This window comes from Manacus candei, unplaced genomic scaffold (genome assembly GCF_025592945.1).
Source record: "Manacus candei isolate 608988 ecotype Guabito, Panama unplaced genomic scaffold, ASM2559294v1 h1tg000052l, whole genome shotgun sequence".
In the NCBI taxonomy this organism is placed as follows: Eukaryota; Metazoa; Chordata; class Aves; order Passeriformes; family Pipridae; genus Manacus; species Manacus candei.
The window spans coordinates 566,673-579,281 of NW_026138100.1; the positions used below are offsets into that span (position 1 = coordinate 566,673).

The 12,609-nt window shown below is 35.6% G+C and overlaps 1 protein-coding gene across 9 annotated transcripts in view; it reads left to right on the plus strand.

The window, feature by feature from the left end:
• Positions 1 to 12,609, plus strand: part of ADGRG6 (adhesion G protein-coupled receptor G6) — a 109,204-nt gene that overhangs the window by 78,305 nt on the left and 18,290 nt on the right. For all 9 annotated transcript variants that reach the window (XM_051801606.1, XM_051801600.1, XM_051801607.1 and 6 more), the window contains 6 exons: positions 39 to 204; positions 3,322 to 3,462; positions 6,859 to 6,975; positions 8,077 to 8,122; positions 9,609 to 9,715; positions 12,380 to 12,507. In XM_051801606.1, the coding sequence (XP_051657566.1) occupies positions 39 to 204; positions 3,322 to 3,462; positions 6,859 to 6,975; positions 8,077 to 8,122; positions 9,609 to 9,715; positions 12,380 to 12,507 (705 nt within the window). The remainder of the gene's footprint in view (positions 1 to 38; positions 205 to 3,321; positions 3,463 to 6,858; positions 6,976 to 8,076; positions 8,123 to 9,608; positions 9,716 to 12,379; positions 12,508 to 12,609) is intronic.

Here is a 12,609-nt window from a genome sequence, read left to right on the forward strand (position 1 = left end):
AAGCTTTTGTTTTAGAATAATTTAACTTCTGTTTTTAGGGCTCTAAAAACTATTGATGCCTTGGCTTTAAAGATCCATTTCACTGGACCATCCATGAGTATTTCAACACGAAATCTCGCACTTGGAGTGTCTTCTATAAACTCAACTTCATTCAAAGGTGGTTCTTTCAGTGTCAGTCCACAGAATAATGCATCTGATTTCCAGGTACAGAACAAGCAATTGTATTTGAACATGAAATGTGCGTGTTGTTCCAAGTGTGTTTACTGTGGTTCCTGTAAAAACAGTTACAACTCCCAATTCTCCCCTTACTTTCTATTTCCTTTTTCCTGCAATCATCCAAACAGATTAATGTAGTATTTCCTTGAATGACAGGAAACACAGATAAACTCACATTCCATGCAGATAAAAAGTGATTTGCTTATAAAGCCAGAACAACTTGACCCTTTTTTAGTTTTGTGAGGTTTTTTACTAGTGAAAAAGGAAAATAATCTTCAGCAGTCTGTTGTATTATCCACTGTACACTAGCTAACAGTTCCATTGATGCCTTTCAGCTTTAGAATAAGACTCCTAAATGTAGGTATCCACATGCAGATTTCTTCAGATACAATAGGTCTTCAATCTTCCAGTATAGTTTTAACACTTACTGCTGAAAGAGACCTACGACTGATCCTGTTGTCCACACATAGGTTGTTAAGCTTGTACCATTTAGGAATGTCTGACATGGTTCAAGTCATTCATGTGGAGCTTGGCCAGCCTAGACACAAAAAAAAAAAGAAACAGAGATCACTCAAAATGCAGGAAGGTCTCCAGTGCTACACTATCTAGACAGGCTAGTATATTAAAGTTATTTATTCTCACCTCAAAAATATTTTTTTCTCCTTCCCCCCCCAAATAGAAAAAATCAGACATCTGAAAGCTTGAAATAGAATTTGAGATGCGCATGAGCACCTATAGGATTTTCCAAAGGTTCTTTGGAAATCTGTAGTGATGAGATGCTGAGACTTTAAATTTCACTATATGCCTAACTGCATCCCATGGCACCTGAATGCTTTCGAAAGTGCAATACAATGTTTTCGGGGTTTTTTTGCAGTTAAATAGGAAGTCTGTGACAATGTAATCTCAGTTTCCTGGGTGTTTAGCCATTCAAGTACAGTGAGCATTACTTGGAGAAACACACAGAAAATATTACACAGAAAAAGAAAAAAATCTACTGTCATTTGGGCCAGAGGAACCAAAACTGAATTCAACAATACTTGTCATTATGCAAACAGTTAAAGGCTAATCTTTAAAGGTCTAAGAGACTAAGAATAATTTTTAAAAAGTAGTAGTAACATAGTAGGCTTCAGGCCTTTTACATGTATCTAGACTTAGGATCAAAACTCAGGTGCTGTTTAAATAGATATGAATACATTTCATGTAATTGAGTTTTCACATATTTCTATTCATAGACATTTGGCTAAAATTTCTTTGAATCAATTTTATCAGAAATTTTTGATAATTGTAAATCTGCTTTTGCTTAGCTCTCATATTAATGAAGCTCTTCAATAGCTGTTTTCAGCTTTGTTTTCAAAGGAATGTTTCTCCTCCAGATTTCATCCTTTATTTATGGAAAGAGGAAAGGAAAAATTCTAAAACCAGGTTTTGGATGTTCGCTTGTATAACAAGAATTACCATCTGTGGCTTGAGGACATCCAGGAATCTTCTCGTCCTGGAATCATTTATTACAGCACTGCCGAAATAATCATAAAATCCAAACTCTGTCAAAGTATTTATAATGTTCCTATTGGAACATGAGTTTCTTCTGAGGCTTTCACATTTCAAACAGCTGATTGAGAATTCTTAGCATCCTTCCTGCTAGAAAAATCTTCAGGAGCTGTGGTCACCGTTTATATTTTCCATACCTGTCAGGAAAGATACTTGCTATCCCTCCTGGAGGGAGATTCCCTTGTGAAAGCCCATGTTTTTCACCAGCAATGTGATGTCCTATCCTAGGCTCATCAGGGAACAGTAACAAGCTGTATGTCAGAATGTTTCCAGATTTTCTTTCTTTTTTTTTTTTTTTAAAGTAGATATCAAGCAAATTTATCCATGGCAATTTGGAAAGATTCTATTTCAGTCCCCTGTGTCTTTATGTTTCTTGCCAAACCTTTGACTAAGTTAGGTTTTGGTGATTCATATTATTAAATTGTTCCTGTAATATATCCATGCTTCTTTATAGAAGTCTCTTCCACTCTATTTGCAGACAGTGCCTGGGACATCTTTATCACACACACTTTCTGTTTACTGTAGCAGAATTACCCTCTGAAAACCTGTTTTTCAACTACATCTATTCCTATCAGGAGATATCTATGAACCACTTCTGACTGATTTACCACGGTGTCTGTTATTCACAGTAAACCAGTGAATAATCTGTCAGTAACCTATGACTTTTAACTTTCTATTAGCTAATGGTGCTTTTAGAATCAAATGTCTCATAATGAGAGGCATAAATACAGGATGCCTCTGGGGAAGTCAGAAGTGTGAGTTTCCATATCTCACAGTAAAATTCTTAAATGCTTTTACTGTGGAGCCAGTGTGAGATGGCTTATTCCCCTTCCTTTGATGGCTATGGTGGCACACCTTGAGTATGTCATGGTGGGAAAGTGTGCAGTCATAAAATTGCTAATAAAATGCAAGGTCGCATCCTCATTTATTTCATACTCACTTGTAACATCCCTGGGCCACAGTGGGCTTTTAGATGTCTGACACGTTACCAGTATATATTACATTTATATTGATGGCAGAAAGTGTCTTTTTTTTGTGCTATATAGCACAATAAATATAGATGGGTGACACTAATAATTATTTTAAGATCTCCTTTTTGTAGTAGAGAAACTATAAAAGCTCATAAGAAAATTATTTCAGATATGTGGATCAATCCAACTAATACAGGATTCAGAGCATATTTTTTAGATCTCAGCATTGTTTTCTATGAGAAAAAGTATCTTGAAGGTTACTGAAAATTATTATGACTGCCGTTATTGCCATCCATTATTTCCAAATCATCATTATAGCCATGGAGGAGTTTGTTTCTTTGTTGGTTTTATCTAATACATTTTTATAGCAGAAGGCTGATCTCATGCTGGAAAGGTGGCAAACCTACCAAGCCTTAAAAAAAACCCTATTTATTGCATCAACTCTTGCATAGACACAGGTCATATAAGTGTTGATTGATTCTATACCCATGTTTAGATATCTTTGTGTAAAGGTGTGAACCCAGTTGTGGACAACGGATGGTTTGATTTTTGTTTGAACATATTCTTCTCTTGTTTTATTTAACAGATAGATTTTGACAAGGATCAGACAAGTGCCTTTGCTTCTGTTGTTCTACCACCAAGTTTACTGAAGAATTTAAGTCAAGATGAATTTGAAGTTATATCCAGGGCTCAGTTTACTTTCTTCAATAAAAATGGTCTTTTTCAGGTAAACATTAATGTGTTTGAAGTAATTTCAGATAGGGTGAGTCAAAGCCAGGTGTTAAAAGTTTCCTGTAGTGTAGGAATCATTTCACAGTGTTTTGTGAGTTACAGGAATTAAGAGATGAAACCAAATGTAGGCACTAAAGACAGTCTTATGTTCAGAGTGACAATATAGTTGAAGTGCCCAAGATGGGTTAAAGTCTGTGATTTGACTGCAGATTCCTGTGAAATGTAAGATAAACCTTTTCTCGGTGATCTGTGGAAAGCTGTATCCCAGCTGCTTATGATCAGAGGAAAAGTAGCATGTCCTTTTAAAGGGCATAAGTTGTGTTTAAATGCATTAATATAAGTCCTTGATGTTCAGGGGAGCCAGGTTCTTTTCTATCAGAAGGGAATTTGGCCTGTAACACTGCAAGTACTCTCTTTTCCTTATAAGAGTTGGTTAGTAATCATATCCAGCTGGCTACTTTATATTCAGTTGGAAACTCTAGGCTGATGGTCAGTAGCCAGAGAACTTTTGTTTCAATATACTATTCTTTTCATATCTGTGTTCTCATAAGCTCTCCGTATTTTAATAGGGAATAAGGATAACAATACTTACACCTGAAAAATAAAGGTACTCAGGTAGATTTGGTTTTCATCTTTTTGGGGTCCCATCAAATGGTAATTGTAAATAGTGCCTGCATGGTAGATGCCAAAAAGAGTATGAAGAGTTTGCAACCTGAAAAACAGAAAACCGAAACCATATTTATTTTGAAAAAAAACAAAAAAGATAATTAAGAAGGAAATATTGTTTCATGGTGAACTGTAGAATGTGTCTCAGAAGACTTGAGTTTGTTTTCCCATCTGTATTTTAAGTGACCTTTGACTCTTGTGCATCCGCAGAACTCTGTAGTATTGTATTGTCTCTATATTATCATTTTTATTGGCAGTGTATCCAGATTCATCAGATAATCTAGAGTAAGAAAATACCCATGACCCACAGTTGCCTTCTGAAATACACCCCAAAGTATTTTAACTATTTTAAAATGGATTAATTTTAGGCCTGCTTTTGAGAAAAACAGGATGGATATCTTTAATAAAAAAACCCAGAAGAATACAGATGGACTCTTGTCACTGTGGCATAAAATCATAAAAAATTAGAATGTGTCCTTTAGTAGTTTTAGAATGTGTCTCTAAGTGATACTTAATAAGCCATTGAAAAGCAAAAATCCAGGAAAAATTGCATCTGAGTTTGCAACTAAAATGCCTTTTATTTTTTGTGTGTTTTTCAAACTATTCATGGGTGGCATGATCAACACAATTAAAATTGTGTTTTAGTAGGTCTAAAAATAAAGGAAGTTAAAAAAAAGGGTGTTAAAATAAGACCTACAAATAAATTAATCCACATGCCATCTCAAACCCAGTAACTTTATTCATTAGAATAAAAGTATTTCATAGATACATTTATTTCAATTGCAATTAAAAAAACCCGAATGCTCTTAGCTGTATTCCTTGTAAGTAGTCAATGTAACAGTGAAACATTTTACTTTACAGTACTGGAGGGGGTTTTTTTATTACAACTGGGAGAATTCAGAAACTTTTATCTTGTCATTCATTAAAATCTGATGGTTATATTAATTAGAAGACTATATAAAAGCTATTCAGAGTGGGATTCATTTCACCAAAGGCAGGTGTGTTCTGTGTACACATCAGTGCCTGAACTGTTGTTCATAAGTTGCCTTCAAAGCTAGTCGATGGAAAAGAATAGACACCATTCAAGTGTAACATAACTCATCCCAGTGCAGAACTCAGCATCAGTTCTCCAGACAAAGGAGCAATTGCAATTTGAGATACTCCGAGGTACAAAAGTACTGACAGATGTGACAGTGAACCTGTAAGAGTAAGAGATGTGACATCTTCTGCAGTAGCAGCTGGAGACTGGGCAGAATACCCTAAAGCCTCTAAAATGGACACTTATTTTTAGGCAAGTCGTATTTTGACCTAGATGTATAGAATAGATACAATGAATTATGCCCTGGATGTGCTAGTTTCCTTTCATTCACTATGTTAAGAAACACTAGAATGGTGTTTTCCCTTAATTTAGCTGAACACGGCCTTACAGCTAAATAAGTAGTTACCTGTATTTTACTTTAAAACACACATTATTTCTATTCTTTTCTAAGGATGAGTAAGAATATATTAAATTGCCTTCCCTAGAGAGACCAACTGATATTTATTTCTAGTTTTTCGTATCTGCTAGAGACACAATCGACTGAAACCTGTAGAAATATGTCCAAGGACTTCCACAGACTTGGTCAGATGTTAAAATTTAGGTGGTAGCCAAGAGATTTTGTCTTGTTTGAGTGCTCAAGAACTATGTAGATATTTGAATTTTCTTTCCTCTTCGACTTTTAAGGTTTTAGGAAATTTCGTTACAAAGCTCCAGTATAATCTGAAATACTGCATCTGAAAATTCTTGGATATGGTTTTTAAGGAATGAAATAGTCTTTTCAGGATAATGTGTACTTAAAAACTGAAGCTGTTCTGTCTTTCAGAAGACAGAAGTGGTGGGATCTCATGAGCCCAGTGCTGATACCTGACATCTTGTTAGGTTAATAAAACCCCTAGACAGAAGGAATCAAGGGTTCAGGAATTTGACAGACCAGATTTTGGGAGGGAAAGTGAGTGACAATAGACTTCATTTGACCTAAGATCTGCCATAGGCAGTGACCAAGCTTCCCAACCAGGCATGTAACAATGAAGGTCTCAATGGAAGCTCATCAAAAGAAATTAGTATTTCCATTTTAATAAATAATTGGTTTCCAAGGAAAACTTCTCAGTTGGAAGATTCTTAGCTGCAGGTTAAAAATAGTATTGCTCAGTGATAATATCAGAATTCTGTTTAAATTCCCATCAAATAAGACCTTGCAGAAAATACTACCTCCTTCAGTACATAACATTGCTTTGAATTTGTTTACTTCTTCTTAGTCATTCATTTTAAGATGGAGGATGATTTAGCAACCATACACAGAAAACAGGTTATTTTCTGAAAACTTTTCATCTACTCAAAAGGATAGTGTCAACAATAATAGTTCATTCTTGTTTAGGGAAATGAGCTAATCATATCATGAGTTGTTATCTGCTACATTGTTTGAGTTATAATTTTGTTTGCCTTCTAACCTCTCTCTATGGTTGTGCCCATGTATGTTTTATGACTATAAGGAAAATAGGGAAACTTCAGTGAAGCTAACCCATAATTTGATTTTATAAACATAATGTTCTTATATTGCGTAATCAAAAGTACAGAAATGCTGACAACTTACTTATTCTGGCATGCTGCAAAAATGAAACTATGTACTCTGGCTTTTATGTTATGTGCTGTGTAAGCATTTAATATGTTTTTCTTAATCTTTCAAAGGATGCAGAAAATTCTGCCAATTTGACCAGTTTTGTGGTGGCATGCAGCATTGGAAACTTAACCATTCAGGATCTTCAGGATTATGTGAAGGTTACAATCAAGCATACCAAAATTCAGGTAAAACAAGACTGATTATTCAGAGGAACAGGAATGCAGAGTGCATGTGGTAAAGGCTAAGCATAAAGCCTGATTTATTGGGATGGATTTTGAGTAAGAACATAAATGGAAATCAAAAACTCTAGAACAAAAGCACGTAAGCAAAAAGTTAAAACAAGTAACCTCTCCCATCCTCATGCATTCGCACTCCATTCATGGTCTAAGAATTACCTGAAAAACTGTTCATTCTGTCCCTCAGAAGCAATTTCTGTACCAATAACTAAGTAAAACCTCTGTCCATGACCATGGTTTTGACCAGGGACATGATTTATTACACTGGAACTTTAGAATTACTTAAATTCTTTGATCAAATTTAATACTTCCCTGAATTATTTTGTTGTTATGTGGTTTTCAGCAAAAGAGGAATGGACAGAACATGTTAAAAGATGACCACAGCAAATTTAGGGAAATAGAGACCAAATGCAATCTTTTGGCACATACTGTTTCAGTTAAAAAACGAGTGAGCTTGACTCTGTTCTCAGGCACAGTCAGTATCTAATCCAAAAGAGGCAATAGTACTAGAAATGTTAAAAAAGAAAATGTTAAAATGTAATACCAAAGTAAATTGTAAGAACCTGGTTTGTAATTTTCACGGTTCCGTTAACTTTATCTTGTGTTTCATTACAATGAATATTTTAAGGTGAGGCAGAAGAACCTCCACTTGGGTTCAGCAGGCACTTGCATATTGTCAAGGATGTACATAAAGGATTCACGGAGAAGCCCTAAGAAAGTGAACAGTACAAAGTGTTTAGATTGTATAAAGACATACTCAAAGATAACTTCACTGAGAAAATAAAACTTCATTGTTCTGAGGATGTGGAAAAGGAGCAGTGGAGCAGTGGAACAGTGCAGAGAAGCAGTGCTCTAGATTTTAAAATCTGGGCAAATCTGTCTTTCTAGCAGAAGAAATTCTAACTTGACACTAGACAAATTTTCAACAGTCTAAATGATATGGATTATTCTGCTCAGTAAATGAAATACACATTACAATAACTGTTGTAAATGTTGATGAGATTTATGCCTGAAGAGGTACACAAAGTCTACTTTTGCATCTGTTCTTAGGAAGATCCTAAACCTACCTGTGTCTTCTGGGATATGGACAAAAACGGTAAGTTTAAAAATACTGTAATTTCTTTCATGTGGGGAATAAAGTTGTTTTGAGTTTTAAAATCAGATACAGTATTTGCCATTTTTCCTCCTAATTAATCCTTACAGAATTCAATTAAGTCCATTCAATGTAGCGTATAATTTTTTCCGGTTAATATAGTTACTTGTAACAGTAGATGTTATGTACTCCTTTTCAAAGTTTGTTTTTAATGCAAATGTTTCTAACATTTTAAATTTTTCAATCAAGTTTCTCTACTTTTCCCTAGCTGATTGCAGTTTTTCACTGACCTGTCTGTATGCGCAAATTAAATTATAATGCTACTCAAACACAACAGTGGTTCTTAGCCATACTTTTAACTCCTTGTTTGTTCTCTGGGATGGCTTTCCATATCCTTCTATTTTAGAGATCACTACCGACATGTTACTCTTCTTTACAATCAAACAGATAGAGCAGTAGGATTTTGGATGGAGAGGTTTAATACAGAGAGTCTTGCAAGAAATAAAATTTGCTGTTCAAGTTTGTACTTCAAAGCCGGAAATACAGAACAACTGAGGAGAATGCAGGAGGATAAAAAAAGAGCACAAAATCATAGAACCTACCTATGAAGCTGAACTTAGGAAGCACAATAAAGGAGAAACACACAGGGAAGAAACTATTCCCAGTGGCTGCTTAAGTGGGGAAGAGCTTTGAGTGGTTTTGGAACATCTTCACAGTCTTTTGAGAAATTGTCTTGAATTTGAGCATTTGATTGTCTTGAAATTACAGAGCAAATTACGCTGGATTTTGTCAGGAATTATGAAAAAATGTCTTTAGAAGTCAGAGAATATGAACTATTTCACAAAATTGGTTCATATTTTAGCAGGGGGAAAACGAAGAAAACAGATTTTACTTTTTAACATTTAATTTTTAAAAATAAAATCTTTCTACTTATTTTTCAGAATGACCTTTTCAGGTGGGGTGAGTAGGGAATAGTTTATTCCGAGTTTTTTCATAAGGCCACAAGGGATCTTTGGGATTATCCACTCTGACCTCCTGTTTTACATGCTGCAGAGAGGAAGGGAAGGACCCTCTCTGGTCCTGGGCCATAAATGAGGATGTATGAGTGGGAGGCAGGCAGGTGCACACATCACATCAGTAGGGTAAAAGGGAGTCCTAAAACTGTCTTATTATTGGGTAAAACTAAGGTGTGTCTTAATGCATGATCCACGTAGTAGGTCTTATTCACTAACCAAAAAGCTCCCTACTTTTATTATAGATCTCCATCTATTGCTTCTGCTCAGTAGTCCATTACTGAGACACTCACCTGCTGTGATTCTCTACAGAAACTAGGAAATCTGTTACTTGCTTCTCTCCTGGTTGTTTTTAATGCTTGCTCATTCAATTTGAGAGAGCGCTTCTGCATTTGCACAAGGTGAAGTGAGAAATCTGTTAAAAGAGAGGTTGACGTGTTTGTTGGACAGCAGTTTCTCATGTTTCATTTCCACAGATGGCAATGGTGGCTGGAACCCTGCGGGCTGCCAAGTGGATGCAGAGTCCAATGAAAACGAAACGGTGTGCTTATGCAACCACCTCACACACTTTGGGGTCCTAATGGTAGGCAAACTCGCTGTTCACCAACTTACCTTTCCTAGGAACAGCAGCGCAGTTTTTCTCTTGTGTCAAGACAAGTCTCAGTTTTGTTACTTGGGTTATTTCTTTTGCATATGATTTGTAATAATAATAATAATAATAATAATAATAATAATAATAATAAATAATTTTCCCCCTTATTGTCATAAAGTTATCTTTTCATAATAAAGTAACTAGTGATAAGGATTCAGGAATGAAATAATAAAGTTAGTAATGAAAGAATATTATTGTTGTTATTATTATAATTATTACATTCTTTACAAATTTTTACATTCTTTTGCAAATACTGTGGCACAAAAGACCGGGGGTTGAGGCTTCTGAGCAATACCAAAATACCAGTACTAACACTTCCACAGAGAAACAGAAAAAATTGATCTTAATGATCCTGAAGTGCAGGGGATCCCCAACATATCCCTCAGTAGTATAATCTGTCAAAACTGACCTGCAGCTGAGGGTGTGACAAGAGGGAAGTGAATGAGAAACAAGTCTATTTAAAATTTTCAGGTTGGGAAAGTGGGAAGTTGTTTACAGAAAAAAAATCATGAAAAAAATTTGGAATTGCTGTTTTCAGAACAAAAGGGAGAGAGACACATATTGTCAGGAAAAACAGGGAAAGAAAAATGTCCTACAGTCAGTAAAACTCCTAATGAGGATGAAAAGTCAAGGGAGCACAATAATTCCCTTTCATCCTTAGATCGAGAGGCTAATTTGTCCCTCGCAAATATAGGCTGCAAATCTGACAAGATTTATCTAATGTCAAAAAGTATAAAGCAGTACCTTCTTTTGCAAAATGTGTAAGCATATATTGGCTCTTTTCTTACTTGGCTTTAATCAGCTTTGGGGATGCCTTACATTACAGACCTGCTCTGGGAAAAAGTCTGTCAACAGTGGGCTGGTACAGAACTTGTAGCTCATTCTCTGTCAGAGCCTTAAGCAAAGTCTCCAGAATGGGTGGCTGAGAAAGGTAGAGCAATGCCTAACAGGGAGATGAAAGAGGGAACCATAGAGTGCACTTTAGCCTCAGTAGCACAGCCTCTAGCCTTCAGCTGTCTCCAACAATTTGTACTTGTGAAGTGTTTTTCAGGGAAAAGAATCCCAACATGAAAAAACGGAATACTGCTATCTTTTCTTAGCATTTGGTGATTGCTTATGCTCAGTAATGGCCTGAAACACTTCTTTCCAGCTGAAATTATCATTCTTTGGCCTCTAAAACATAGCTGCAGAAAAGATATTGGCTCTTGGTCACAGCAGTGCTCCTAAGTGGAAGTATTTGCGTTTTGAAGTAACTTGCGGCGGCATCACATAAGAGTTTAACCCTGCAAGAGAGCCACACATGCTGACTTTTTCAGCTTTGGCCTTCAAGACCCTTCTTAATATGACTGCTCTCTTCACATCATGCTGAGTTGTAGATATGAAAAAGCTACTAACTTTGTGTCTTCTTGCAAGCTAAATTGTGGTCTTGTTCCACTTTCTATCCTCAAAGGGAGAAAGAAAAGGCTTTCTTTAGGATATATTCAATGAGTCCCTTCTCTTCCCTGAATGCTTTAGTGGCAGTAGGAAATAAGGCAGAAGTTCTTTGAATTCGGGCTGCATTCCAATAGATTTTTACACAGTTTTGACCCTTCTAATTGCTTTTCCATTTTAATAATCGCTTCTGACTTTAATTCAGCTATTAAATTATTTTCAAATAACACTCTCCTTATGTATAGATAAACTGTCAGGCTGTAAAAAAGCTGCTCCTGCCTTTTTCTACAAAGCATGTGAAGTTTTGTAGCATTTTGTTTCTTTTTGCTAGATAGTTTTGCTAGGGACAGCAGTGACATTGACTGTAGAATGAACATCGTTATCTGTTAGCATTTGCTTGCATTTTCTCCACAGTGATATAGATCCAAACATTCTTATAGTTTCTTGTCCTTAAATAAAGGAAATAACACTGGCATTTATTCTCAGATGGTACTATGTAGCAGTTACAGTTAGACAGAAAACTGGAAAAGAAATCCTCAGAATTTTCTGTTTCATTTCTAAATCTTTTTTTTTGTCTTCGTCACTATTTTTCACACCAGTTCTATTATAATTTTAGCTTTTATGTCAAAGCAGACCATAAAACCAAAAAGCAGTATCTTGCCCTTGATTTCATCTGTAGATGATTAGCTACATTAACTCTTATGAACTTTTAATAACAAAAAGTAATGTCAGAAGTTCCCAATAATGTTGAACATTTCAGTATGAAAACTTTTAAATTACATTTTCCTAAATCTTACATCTTCTGAAAGACAGTTGTATATAAGCAACAAAACTAAAAAGAGTAAAAACTAGAGACTTTTCCAGAGAAGGACATTTGAACTCCAGGTACTGAATTATAAGGATCAGAATTAGGCTCTGACTATCTGCTGTTCCGAGCAGTTATAATACTTAAAGCACAATGTTTTGGAGAGCTGTGGGAAGGAAGTGAGAGGTGTAACAGCTATAGACGAAGTACACTCAGTAAAAATGAACCCCAGTGTCAAGGTTATAGTGGTATTGCCAAAGTGCTTTTGAGTTTTACTTGACTAATTACCAACAAAGAGTGTGGTGCTCATAGAAGAGGTGTTGGCTATAACTGATGTCTCTTCCTTTTCTCTCACACAGGACCTTCAGAGAAGTGTGACACAAATAGACTCACAGAATAACAACGTCCTGACCTTTATCACTTACATAGGCTGTGGAATATCTGCTATATTTTCAGCTGCAACTCTTCTAACATACATTGCATTTGAGTAAGTGAAAAACATCACAAAGGTAGTACCTGTATGTGCTGAATAAAATAAATTAGTTACATGGATAGTGTGGTTTATTTGTCCAGGAAGGGAAATCTATGT